The following is a 12,946-nucleotide window of genomic DNA, read 5'->3' as shown; positions in this document are numbered from 1 at the left end:
GGATGGATCAGTGGGTGGTGGCGGCGGCACTGCCATGTTCCTTGGCGTGCTTCTCGTGCTCGAGGTGGCGGAGTTCAAAGGGGAGTTCGACAAAGTAGGACAAAATCATGCCACCGAAGCAAACGTCGTAGAGAGGCACCGGCGAACTTGTTTCTATGTATTTTTCGTAGTACCTTTCCAAAGCTCTCTCTATCAACCCTTTTCCGTTCTTTAACGGCCCCGTTCTCGTCATTCTCACAACCTTTTTCTTCGATTATTCTTCGATCTATGCAAATACACAATGATCGCATACACACATACATCCATCAAATGAAAAACTCAATAAAGCCTTCTATTCAATTCTCATCCCGAATAACCTGCGTCACCCCACATTTTTTTCATTCTAATTATATACTCATACATTAATAAAAATATCTATTTTTTATATTAATTAATTACGTAAATAATATTTAAAAAAAATATAATTAAATAATTATGTAATATATTATGCGTGTATCAAAATTAAATTTTTTTTATATATATAAAAATATTATTTATATATTAAAATCCGCCAATATATATATATATATCATTTCTAAACTATACGCTGTGTTTTTTGATTAATTAATTCAATGAATGTGTATGTATATTATTATACGTGTATATTTATTTATTTACAAGAAAATTAATGCTTTTTTATTCTTCTATGAATAATGGACATATATTCACATATTATTGAAATAAAATCCACATTTTTGTTTTATCTAGTGATATGGAGATCATGTGAATTAATTAACATAAACCGTATTCTATCTAATACGAGAGATATAGCTACATATACATCAGAATATAATATATAAGAGTTTTTTTTTTACGGTATTCTGTACACAAAATAAAATTTAAATATTTAATATTTATTTAAATAAATTAATAAATTAATTATTAGACGAATTTAATAAATTAGTTTATATATATATATATATATATGATTTATCTACAATATATATTAATCAATTTGGATTAATTTAGATTTGATTTGATAATTTTTTTTTTAATTTTTAAAAATTATTTTTAAAAGATATTTTTTTTTAAAGAAAAAGTTTAACACTCATGTAGAATAAAGAAAGAAAAGACAAAAACTGTAAAAGACAAAATAACTTCTATGTCATTTTCGGCATAACCATCAACAACATGAGTTATTTATCACACCATTCAGTAACATATGAAAATGATTGATTTACACAATTTATGATCCCTGTTGTCTTGTTTTGAAATATGACATCATTCCGTCATAGCCAAATAATCCATATAATTGAGAAGAACCCAACTTGCCAATATTTGTACAGTTCTTTTTTCATCGGCATGGATCTCCAACTCTCAAAGTACCGGGAGCAATCCACGCCTGTCCAAATGCCAAGATCCATGCACACCACACCTACCAAGAGTACTCACAAGTAACAAATAAGATAGTTTTTTAAAAGTTATAGTATTTATATTTGCTAAATTAAATTAGGGGTAAGTATTGATTTGGTTCCTAACGTTTAGGGTCGGAATCAAATTCGTCCCTAATGTTATTTTAGATTTAAAATTGTCCCCAACGTTTTATTTGGTATTAAAATCATCCTTTTTGGACGATTTTACCCTTGGGTGTATCACAAGATAGAGAGAGAAGCAATACTCTTTTTCGTTCTTCACTTCTTCTCACTCACATTCAGATAAGAGAGAAGCAGAAACTTAGAGAGAGAAGGAGAGAAGAAAGTCTCGCCGTCGCCGTCGTGGTCGCCGACGCCTTCCCCCTCGACCTCGCCTCGCCTTCCCCTTCGCCCCTGCTTCACCGTGCCTCGCCCTCGCCTCTTGTTCCTCGTTGTCGTCGGGGAGGTGGTGGTGGTGGTCGTCGTCGTGTTCCTCGCGCTTCCAGCATCACCGCCGCACCTCTCTTCCCCTTCCCTCCCTACTCTCCGCTATCCAGATTCATTGCCACCACCACCACGCAGCTCCACCGTCACTGCCATCACAGGTAAATTAAGATTCAAGTTCCTAATTCCTGTTTTTATTCATCACAATTCCTAATTTTCAAATTCATCACAATTCCTAATTTTCAAACCCTGCAATGGTTTTTGTTGAGGCTGAAGGAGGTTGTCGTCGAGCTGCTCCCCTCTCTACGTTGTTGCTGCTACTGCAACCACCTTCTCTCTAATCTTTGTTCTTGTTTCTAGATTGCTGCTGCTTTTTTTATTTTCTATTTTTTTTTAAATCTAAATCTGTTGTTATTGTTGTTGTTGTTGTTGGATTTAAAGAATAATTTTTGTTTTTGTTTTTATTTTGTTGTTGTTTTTGGATTGTTTTTGGATGCTGTTGTTTTTTCATTCTTTTTGTTTTTTTTTAAATCTGAATCTGTTGTTGTTGGATTTGAGAATTTGATGTTATTAATCTCTAATTTCTTACTTTTTGTTCTTGTTTTTGTTCATCACAATCTATAATTTTGTTAATTGTATTTAAGAATTTGTAATTTTAAATGTTGTTAATGGAAGAAGAAAGATTTGTAGTTTGAATTTTGTTAATAGAAAAGTAGTAAACTGGTGAAAAGGGGTATTTTTGTCATTTAGAAAAAAATTATTAAAAAGGACGATTTTAATACCGTTTTAAAATGTTGGGGACAATTTTAAATCCAAAATAACGTTGAGGACGAATTTGATTCCAACCCTAAACGTTAGGAACTAAAACAATACTTACTCCATTAAATTAAAAATGACTTTTAATAAACATAAATAACAACAAATATATTTGTTAAAATAACTTTTAAAAATTTAAAATATTATAATAGATATTAATTAATGTAAAAATTAAATTTGGATATTAATTAATATATGATGTTATATTAGATTTCTTTTAATTTTTATAAGCATATGTCATTATTGAAAAGCTCCACTTTAAGGTTTAATTTGGTAAAATTTTTATTTTTTAAAAGTAGCTTGTAAAAGTTACTTTTTAAAATATGACTTTTTAAGAAGTGTAGCATTTATATTTGGTAAATTAAATTAAAAATGACTTTCAATAAACACAAGCAACAACAATTATGTTTTATAAAATAGCTTTTAAAATTTAAAAATACTATAAGAGACATAAATTTAAGCGTTAAATTTGAAAATTAATTAATATATGATATTATATTAGACTTTTAAATTTTTAAAAGTACAAGCCAACTTTGAAAAGCTTCACCTTAGGTGCTTTCAAAAGTACCCGATCTTTTAAAAGCACAAGGTCTTTTTTATTTACCAAATACAAAATAAGAAATTTGTGCTTTTACACTTCTGACGGCAACACCACCGGAACCCGTGGGTTCTTGGGCGGGCACGGAATGGGTCGGGTTTAGGTAATATCCGCCCTTACCCGCGCCGGTATATATATAATATATATAATTTTAATATATAATATATGTAAAATAATTAGTAAAATGATTAATAATATTGTATTATATTTAAATTTTTACTTTAATTTATGTTATGTACGTGATGATGGTTATATAAATTTTAAAATTTAATTTTATTTATTGAATTTTAATAATTATAGGGATGGATAGGGATAGAGCGGATTAGGATTCAACTTTTTATTACCTGCAAATAGGAGTGGGACGGGTTCTATGAGGGTTATTGTAGGGCGAGGTGGGGTCAGGTAGAGCAAAAATCTGCCTCTACCCTTTTCTGTTGCAACCCCTATCGAAAAATTTTACCAAACTAAGCCTAATTATTTTAAAAAATATTCATATTTTTCAAAAGTTACAAATATAAGTATATAATTTCTTTTATTTATCAAATACAAAATGATAAATTGTTCTTTTGAAAAACACATACATTTTTTTAAAAAAATTTTATCAAACTAAATTTTAATAGTTAATTTATTAATCCATTTAAGTAAAGTAAGAGTCAACAATTCAAAATTCGCTTTATATATACCACAATCCATTGTGTAAAACCAAAAAAAACTACCATATATGTTCTTCAATATTATAAATTGATTTTTTTAATAAAATAGTTATTAAATTTAGAAGTTTTTACTAGTATCTTATTAAAAGCACGAAGAGCTTATATTAGCTGAATAGCTGTATCCTATTATACATATTGTAAGCACGTTGAGAGAGAATGGGCATTTTGGGAATTATGTGAAAGCTAAGAGAACCCGCCTTTTGCTATTTATCGATAATGGAAAAAACAGAAAGCAGTCAAATAATTCATAAATTAGTTATTTGGGAGATGAGTTGAAACTACCAAAATACCCTTTTTTGATGGTAGCAATGGATTGTTTGCGAATTGTTCCCAGAGATTGAAGGAAGAACAAGCACGTTGCTGTTCCTTCTTTCTTACCTCCTTTCCTTCCAAAATCCAAGAAAGCAAATATATAATTGTTCATGAATGGGAACGTTTCAGAGTTGGAGAAGAGCCTACGGTGCTCTCAAGGATTCCACCAAGGTTGGCTTAGCCAAGGTCAATAGCGAATACAAGGTACGTTAATCATTCCAAATTATGCATGGATTTCATTTTCTATCTTAATTGCATTGCATGAATGTTTTGACGTTGATAAATTGTTAATTAATTGCATGCATGCATGCATTTGATTCAAGGAATTGGATATTGCAATTGTAAAAGCTACCAGTCACGTAGAATATCCCCCCAAGGAACGTCATGTTCGAAGTGAGTTCTTCTCAATTCGTTCATTTTTCATTTTCATATGATATATATAATCATCATCGTACCATTGTTTGAAATGAAATTGTTATGGCGCGCCGAATTTGAGGTATTATATAGATAACAGAGTGTTAGAGATATAATTATTGATACGTCTTTTCGTATTAGTTTAAGCTTTTGGGATAAGTGATTTCATAAGACGGATTTAATTTGGTTTTTCGTTGGATTATTAATGCAGAAATATTCTATGCCACAGCAGCACATCAACCACGGGCAGATGTGGCATACTGCATACACACACTCGCCAAGAGACTTTCCAAGACAAGAAATTGGATAGTGCGTTCTTTCATTTTTCATACTTAATAATAATTATTCGTTGGTAGTGCACTCAAGATGTTTGATTGTTTGACAGCCGCACTCATGCTTATAATTACAGGTTGCCATAAAGACATTGATAGTTATCCATAGGATTTTGAGAGAGGGTGATCCTACTTTCAAAGAAGACCTTGTCAACTATTCAAGAAGGGGACACATTCTCCAAATATCCAATTTCAAAGATGACTCAAGCACCCTAGGTAACTTATGTTTGTTTGGTACTATTTGATCATTATGTTGTGTCATCTTAACAAATGTTATATGTATTATTTCTCCTATTTCATGGCTACATCTCTCTGTGCAGCTTGGGACTGTTCTGCATGGGTTAGAACCTATGCACTGTTTTTAGAAGAAAGGCTTGAATGTTATAGAGTCCTTAAGTATGACATAGAGTCAGATCGTTTAAAAAAACCGACACAAGGGCAGGGTTTAGCTAAGGTGTGTGTCTATATATAGTTTGGTTTTATTCATAAACTAAAACTTCCATGCGGCTTTTACTGTTACTATATGTTTACAGAATATCAGTAACTACTTTCAGCTTTGACAGGTACAAAGCAGAACACGGTCATTGCCTACTGAAGATCTATTGGAGCAACTGCCTGCACTGCAGCAACTTCTATACCGCCTTATTAATTGTCGGGTAACAATTTGATGTGAAAACTCATATTCCCTCCATTCCCTTCTATTCTGTTAACTTTTTTAGTGCATTGACAGTGACAAATAAAATAGAACGGAATAGAGGGGGTATTCAGGATTTCTATGTTCCTAATTTGTTATGACATATATGTTACCATTGAAATTGGCGCTTTTGCTGTCCCTTAGACAACATTTGATTTGATTTAATATCTTGCAGCCTGATGGAGGAGCTTACAGCAATTACCTAGTGCAATATGCTTTGGCCCTGGTATTGAAAGAGAGCTTCAAAATATATTGTGCAGTCAATGATGGAATCATCAATCTTGTGGATGTGGTAATTGTCTATCTTAATATTTAATTTCTTGTTTTGATAACTTCACTTTAGCTTTAGTTTTTAAATTTATGCTAACCCATGAAATTTTCAGTTCTTTGATATGCAAAAACATGATGCCAGGAAGGCTTTGCTTATTTACAAAAGAGCTGGCCATCAGGTATACAATGATGCTTTTTTCAAATTGGAATTTAGCTTTTGTTCTCAAAAAACATGTCCATGTGATCATTGTTGCTATTATGTAGTGCGATCAACTTGCTAATTTCTATGAATACTGCAAGGGCTTGGATCTTGCTAGGAACTTCCAATTCCCAACTCTGAGACAGGTTCTTTCTTGCTTCTCAAGTAACCAACATTTCCTTTGATATCGTAAATGGTTTCTCACTAATTTATTCACTGCAACAAAACAACAGCCACCTTCCACTTTTCTTGGTACAATGGAAGAGTACATCAAGGAAGCACCAGAGGCAGGCATGCCTAGAAAGAACCTGGTAAGAAAGAATGAAAACACAAATTAAGCAGAGGTTGCATTATATACTATGTTTAGGTTTATTAGTTATGTGATATTACATATGACCCTGCCTCTGAAGTTTCTGCATTTGTTGTAACTGCAATGAGTTTATATCTTATGGTTGATTAATAATTGTGATGCAATGTCAGGAGCCTAAGGAAAAGGAGGAATCATCCAAAGAAGAAGAACCAGAAACCGAAGAGCACGAAGAGGACGAAGAGCCTCAAGAAAATGAGAAACAAGAAGAAGAAATCCAGGAAGAACCTGAACCACAGCCGGAGGAACTAGAGAAGGCCGAACCCGCTCCTCTGATATCAACTGGTGATGATTTGCTGGTATGTTTATTTGCTTAAATGATCTCAATCTTATGCAACATCATGAATGCTTGATTTGGCTCATACATTGTGCAACATTGAAGGGTCTACATGAAATAAATCCAAAAGCTAGAGAACTAGAGGAGACCAATGCTTTGGCACTTGCAATTGTACAACCTGGTGGTAAGGCCAAAGAAATAATATCTTTCTTCTTTTCTTCTTCTTTTTCCTTTTGCATCTCTGTCGTGCCGAACTGCCTATTAAGTCGATTTATTTGATGCTTATGAAGCTCTAAGATCTGCAAATTTTATGTAGGAAACAACATTCCGAGGGATCTTGCATTGAGTAACATTGGTGGGACTACAGGTTGGGAACTTGCACTGGTTACGGCACCAAGTAACCATACCAGCCAAGCAATAGACCGAAAAATGGTTTGTTTTCTCCGCGCTATCACTTGCTTATAATCAAACAGCGCAATGCTACCACATTATTCTGAAATCTATTTTCTAGCGAAAATTCTGGCTCTCTACTTTCAATCAAATCAGGACTAGTTAAGATTGTCACTGTGTTGTTTCATTCAATTCATGATGGTGATGGATTAATCTCTTACTGATCTATTAATCTAATATGCTGAGGCAGGCTGGTGGATTTGATAGGCTACTACTAGAAAGCTTGTATGAAGATGAAAACTCCAGAAGACAACTTCAGCTCCAAAATGCAGGTTATGGATACGGAGGAACAGCTATTCATAATCCATTTGATCAATATAATAGTAATCAGTATGATCCATTTGCAGTGTCCAACAACATAGCACCTCCAACCAATGTGCAATTGTCATTGATGGCTCAGCAACATCAACAGCAGCAAATGATGTTCCAACAGCAACAAATGATGTATCCACAACAACAACAACAACAACAACAACAACAACAGCAACAACAAATGATGTACCATCAAAATAACATGATGATGGTCCCATATCAGTCTCAATACCCTCAACAGATGCAATTTATGGACTCTTCTAATCCATTTGGAGATCCCTTACCTGTTCCCACCTATAAGCACACTTCCATGCAAGGAAATTACAATTTGTTGTAGAGTCCAACTATCTTTTAAGTAGGGTTAACATGAATTTTCTTCTCTTTGTTGGCCAGTGAATTGTAACGTGCCGTTTTGTTTTGTAATTATCACGGATCCATTGTTCTTCAAACGCACTCATGGAAAACTAATTTTGCTCAAGTATCAGTATAAAGTCTGAGATTTAAGTTTAAATGGGTTGACGTTGAACACATACATGTTAGTACTACGCCTTTGTTGTTGTCACATAATACTGCCACAAACTAGATACAGTTCACAGATTCTCCCTTGAAATTCATATCATGAACACCAGAACAACAGTAAGAATGCTACTGCTGATTATCTCTGTTTTTTCATCATATTTTAATCTTCCTACAAGAGTCTCGAGCCATTGTTTATCTTTTATTGTGGCCTCTACTTCTATAAATACAAAAACGCGTCCTTAAGAGCAATACTAAATGACAAGTTGACCAATTCGAACAAAGATTTGGGTTATCTAATTTTCATTCAGAAATAGCGAGGAAACAGTCATGTTAAATATATAAATACATAATATGGTTTGAATAGACAAAAAAAAGATGGACAAATCATGTCACTTTCTCCTGTTTAAATAACATGAAAAATCAAAATGAATGAAAAAGGAGTCACGAGCAAAAGGTGGCAACTTGCATCTAGATTCCTTGGCTGTCTCTAAACGAATGGAAAGTAGAGAGAAGAAAAGAGTTTATTGGGATTCATGCACCGCTAAAAACATAAGCCAGTGTGTAATTTCAGAGGCAAAAGATGAAGGTGTTTCCCCTTAAATATCAAGTTTACTACAGTCGTGTATACATCACTAAATATATGCACTGGGTTGAGGAATGCTCAAATAAGCTTTTCTTTAATAGTTTTCGACTTTTCATGAATACATACATAACCCATGTAAATAGGTTCAAAGTGACAAGCATTGAAATTATTCAACATATACTGGTTATTTAATTAACCTGTTCACTAACCAACTATGTACAAAACATTGAGACTAAGTAGAGAAGGTTAATCCCAAACCACCAGTACTGCACCTCAGCACCTGTACGATTTCCCAGTTGCATGCATTATCCTTGCTTCTCAATCTCTATCTTCAAATAGTTCAGAGTCCCCTCACTCCCATCTTGGCCTTCTCCATGAGATCAGGTTTTGACCCTGAAAATCGTATATAATTGAGCTCAGCTTGCTAGAAAGATATGACAAAGATTCTCCACACACACACACAATTTGACCTTTGCCTCTCAGATGAACCCAGATGGCAGATACCCAAACAGAAATCTGGGAGCAAAGTTAAAATCAAACAACTCTGAACATTTGCCAACATAAATCCACAAGTCAGGGTTGGTTGGCCACACATGTTTATGTTGTCCTCCTGTACAAATACTACATGCATATGAACTTTTCAGAATCTTCTAGGCTTTTCAAAGGGGGAAAAAATCCTATCCAATTGGTATGTCAACTTCTGTTTCCCAAGATGCAGATGCACAAACCAGCCGAAAACATTCTTTTGAATAGTTAAATCTCATTCAGAAACAACATGGGTGAAGTGAATTACTGAAAGCAGAAGCACAAAAAGCCAAACAATAGAAGAAGAAAGAAGAAAGAGTTTACAACAAATGTTAAAACCAACACTGTTAAGAACTAACATCTTGACAAATGCTGTTTCTGTTTCCATATCTCATCAGTCCCTATTTGGATAAAAAAGGAGGATGAGTAAAAATCCGGAAAACTTACAATACCAATATCAACAAATGTTAGAAAGGTAGCATGAAAAGTTGGAAAATTAAATATATTACCAGAGCAACGGGCTAAGGTGAATCAGAGATCATCCTTCCTCATCTTCTGAGAGAGTTATGTTCTCCGGAAATGTGAGAACCTTGACTTGCACTGACATGTCCATGGTTTCCGGGCTATTCAACTCCAACCCAGTATCCCCACCATGAGGAGATGCATTCTCTGAAAGTCATACGATCATATAAGTTTTTAAATATTTTTAAGAATCCATATACAATTAAAGAAAAAAATGTTGTGGTAATAGAAACTATTGAATGCTGCAATTAATATTCCCAAATTTCAAGTATTCAATTTAAGTCAGAAAAGCATCAATTTTGTGTTGATATATCATGAATTAATTCGAGCTACATGATGGATGCACAACACTAAGGTCAAAATGAGAATTAGATCTAGTCAATTTATTGAAAAGAATGAAAATTCAGAAAGAGTTAGGGTGAGCGAAAAGGGGGAACCTTGAATGAAGAAATGCTGAGAGGAGGGCCAACCACGGATGGTGGAGACGGAAAGAGGCTGCTTCTGAAGCTGCTTCTGCTGAAGATGCTGATTGGTGAGGTGGTTGGTGAAATTGTGAACGAACGTTGCGACGTTGGAAGCTGAAGGCGCCGGTGGGACCCAAAACGAGGATCCCGGAAGAAAAGGGAGCCAATCGGGCGTTGCCTTCTTCACCAGAATCCGGTGTATGTGATCGTCTAGAAGCTTCAGAGCCACATCGTATTCCTCTCCCTCTTTCTCCTTCTTCGATGATTGGGGTTTCAATTTCGTGGCTTGGGACGATCGGTGCCGCTGGTGGGTCACCGCCACGCGGGGGGCGGAGCTGCCGTCTTTCAGGGAGTGGGCGCCGGTGGCTTGACGGAGGAGCGTCCTGCCGATGAACCTTGCCATTTGATTCTCTCTCTCAACACAGGAATCCAGAGATAACGAAAGATGAGAAGAACTGAAGAACCTTAATATATGAATTATGAAATAAAAAATAGAAAAAACAAAAAAGCTAAATGGATAATAACTATTAGTTACTTTTTTAGAATTACGGGGTGGTTACCTAACATATTTTTCTATTTTTAGAAGTAGGCAGTAGGGCTGGTAATTTATATTTTATTTGCGAATATTTAATCCGGTCCAATTCGTTTGGGTTGGGTAGAGTACAGGTTTAGGGTGTACCCTATCCTACTTTATAACCTTCCTTATGTAATGACTTATAATAAATAAATAACCACTAAAATTAGTTAATTAATTTAGTAATCTAGAGCATTAATTTTTTATTTTTTATGTTATTAATATGTATAAAATTTGAAATGATTGAATTTTATATTTACTTTAAAAAAATTTAATATTTCTGCGAGTATGATAGGGTAAGATTTAAAATTTTAGAGTGCGAGTAGGGTTAGAGTTAAGAGATTCTCAACCCACAAATAAGATAGAATATAATTTTAATAAAATTTTTAACTTACGGGTAAAGTTAGGGTAGGATTACCAGCCTTAGTAAGCGGCACTTTTTTAATTACTAACTCCGTCTCTTTTTACTGAGAATAAATTGGTCTAATTTTTTTTAACCATTTACGTTAGTATTTAATGTCTATCTCACCAATTTAACAAATTCATTGAAGGATTGCTTTGTCTCATGAAAATTAAAAACAGAGATAGAAATAACTCTTTTTTCATCAGAAATCATATTATTTTTTATAAAAAAAAAGACAGAAATTAAATTGATAATTCACTCATTTTTAGAAATAGACAATACCTGATAATTGTATATAGTATATACTATACAAAAACTATGTAAATGTTTTTATTTCATTTATGGGATTAATTAGTATTTAATTGATTGTTAATTTATTTTAGTAAAGCATTCATATAAGAGGTGAGATCTGTATGAAGTTATAATTTGTTGACGTTGACCTTGACTATTACGATATAATGTGAATGGATTAAAATGGAAGGTGGAGTGTTTTCCTTAACCCTGTTTATAACAAGGGAATAGTATATACAACCGTCTCAGCAGTTCACCGAATTTTATGTTGATTGAAATTCATCAAAACTGCTCAGATTGCGCCGCCACATGTTGATAACTTGTGTCTATCTCTGCTTTGTTTGGTTGAAGAAAAGAAAATGGAAAGAAAGAAAAAGAAAGAGAATGAATAGAAGGGAAAATAAGGAGAGAAATATATTTTTTTGTTTACATTATAAAAGAAAAGAGAATATAAATTTAAAAGGAGAAAATTAAAACTATGTAAAGCGATACATAATCTTATTGTATCATAAAATATAGATGCTATATTTATTTATATTTTAATTCCATGTCAAATATGTAATTTAATATCCAAATTAAAAATCTAATTTCTTGTCATTTTTTCTTGGAATTTCTTTCCTTCGATTTTCTCCTAAACCAAAAGTATAATATGTCTACCTTCTTGGGTTTCTCATGTCTATTCATTTGGATTTTCCCAATTAGAAAGGGTGAGGTGGTACAATGTTGTTCTATATTATTGTATAGAGTAAAGTTTTGTTTTTGTTCTCAATATTTGGAGTAAGTATTAAAGTTGTCCATAACGTTTGAATCATTCTATTTAAGTCCTTAACGTTTTAAAATTGACTCAATGTTGTCTGTTAGAAATCTGTTAACGGAATTGACGGCGGAATAAAATTGAGACGATTTTAAAATGTTAGGAACTTAAATAAGACGAAAACGTTGGGGGCAAAAATGATATATAGAAATAAATTTTTTTATTCTTCACTAATATCAATCTTTTACGGTACATAATTATTCAATTATTTTTTAATCATATTTAAATAAATTACACTTAATCACATTACTTTGATTCTAAATAAATTTATTTTTTTATAATTTTACTCTTAAAAATTTTACTCATCATGAAATATTTGTAAAATGACTAGAATCACATTACTTTATTGTATATGTATCATTTTTTTCCCATAAATTTATGTACTAGTCATTCTACAAACACTTTATGATGAGTAAACATTTCTAAGAGTAAAATTAAAAAAAAATAAATTTTTTTAGAATAAAATTAATGTGATTAAGTGTAATTTACTTAGATGTGATTAAAAAATAATTGAATAACTATGTACCGTAAAAAATTGATATTATTGAAGGATAAAATTAAAATTTAGTTCTATGTATCGTTTTTGTCCCCAACATATTCGTCCTATTTAAGTCCCTAACGTTTCAAAATTGTCTCAATTTTGTCCCGCCGTCAATTCCGTT

At 32.9% G+C, this 12,946-nt stretch overlaps 2 protein-coding genes across 4 annotated transcripts; one reads left to right on the top strand and one right to left on the bottom strand.

Annotated features, from left to right (window-relative positions):
* The first annotated feature begins 4,279 nt into the window (after positions 1-4,279).
* Positions 4,280-8,041, top strand: LOC107615733 (ENTH/ANTH/VHS superfamily protein). The gene is made up of 14 exons (XM_021107061.2): positions 4,280-4,478; positions 4,598-4,667; positions 4,900-4,997; positions 5,098-5,236; positions 5,341-5,474; positions 5,584-5,676; positions 5,890-6,006; positions 6,098-6,163; positions 6,249-6,329; positions 6,417-6,494; positions 6,664-6,849; positions 6,933-7,011; positions 7,144-7,259; positions 7,468-8,041. Exons 1-14 carry the CDS (start codon positions 4,389-4,391, stop codon positions 7,924-7,926), a joined length of 1,806 nt encoding a protein of 601 aa, XP_020962720.1. The 5' UTR covers positions 4,280-4,388; the 3' UTR covers positions 7,927-8,041.
* Positions 8,042-8,758: 717 nt separating this feature from the next.
* LOC107642761 (uncharacterized) lies at positions 8,759-10,767 on the bottom strand. Of its 3 annotated transcripts, none has more exons than XR_015902638.1 (4): positions 10,176-10,669; positions 9,726-9,885; positions 9,162-9,617; positions 8,759-9,084 (listed from the first exon to the last, which is right to left on the bottom strand). XR_015902638.1 is itself a non-coding variant. In XM_016346234.3 (3 exons), the coding sequence occupies exons 1-2, from the start codon at positions 10,603-10,605 to the stop codon at positions 9,755-9,757; spliced, it is 561 nt and encodes a 186-aa protein (XP_016201720.1). In that variant the 5' UTR covers positions 10,606-10,767; the 3' UTR covers positions 8,759-9,084; positions 9,726-9,754. The 3 variants fall into 3 exon arrangements, 1 of the variants encoding a protein (XP_016201720.1); XR_001620692.3 differs by having other exon boundaries at positions 9,576-9,617; XM_016346234.3 differs by lacking the exon at positions 9,162-9,617 and having other exon boundaries at positions 10,176-10,767.
* Between the last annotated feature and the right edge of the window lie 2,179 nt (positions 10,768-12,946).

This window comes from Arachis ipaensis, chromosome B1, assembly GCF_059453495.1.
Source record: "Arachis ipaensis isolate K30076 ecotype BB chromosome B1, ASM5945349v1, whole genome shotgun sequence".
NCBI classification, from domain to species: Eukaryota; Viridiplantae; Streptophyta; class Magnoliopsida; order Fabales; family Fabaceae; genus Arachis; species Arachis ipaensis.
This window is presented reverse-complemented; position numbering and strand designations above follow the sequence as displayed.

Coding starts and splice junctions, on each gene's coding strand:
- LOC107615733 (XM_021107061.2), top strand. CDS start 4,389: ATGGGAACGTTTCAGAGTTGGAGAAGAGCCTACGGTGCTCTCAAGGAT. Junction 4,668..4,899: donor CAAGGAACGTCATGTTCGAA/GTGAGTTCTTCT, acceptor TTATTAATGCAG/AAATATTCTATGCCACAGCA. Junction 5,475..5,583: donor AAGGGCAGGGTTTAGCTAAG/GTGTGTGTCTAT, acceptor CAGCTTTGACAG/GTACAAAGCAGAACACGGTC.
- LOC107642761 (XM_016346234.3), bottom strand. CDS start 10,605: ATGGCAAGGTTCATCGGCAGGACGCTCCTCCGTCAAGCCACCGGCGCC. Junction 9,886..10,175: donor TCAGCATTTCTTCATTCAAG/GTTCCCCCTTTT, acceptor TATGACTTTCAG/AGAATGCATCTCCTCATGGT.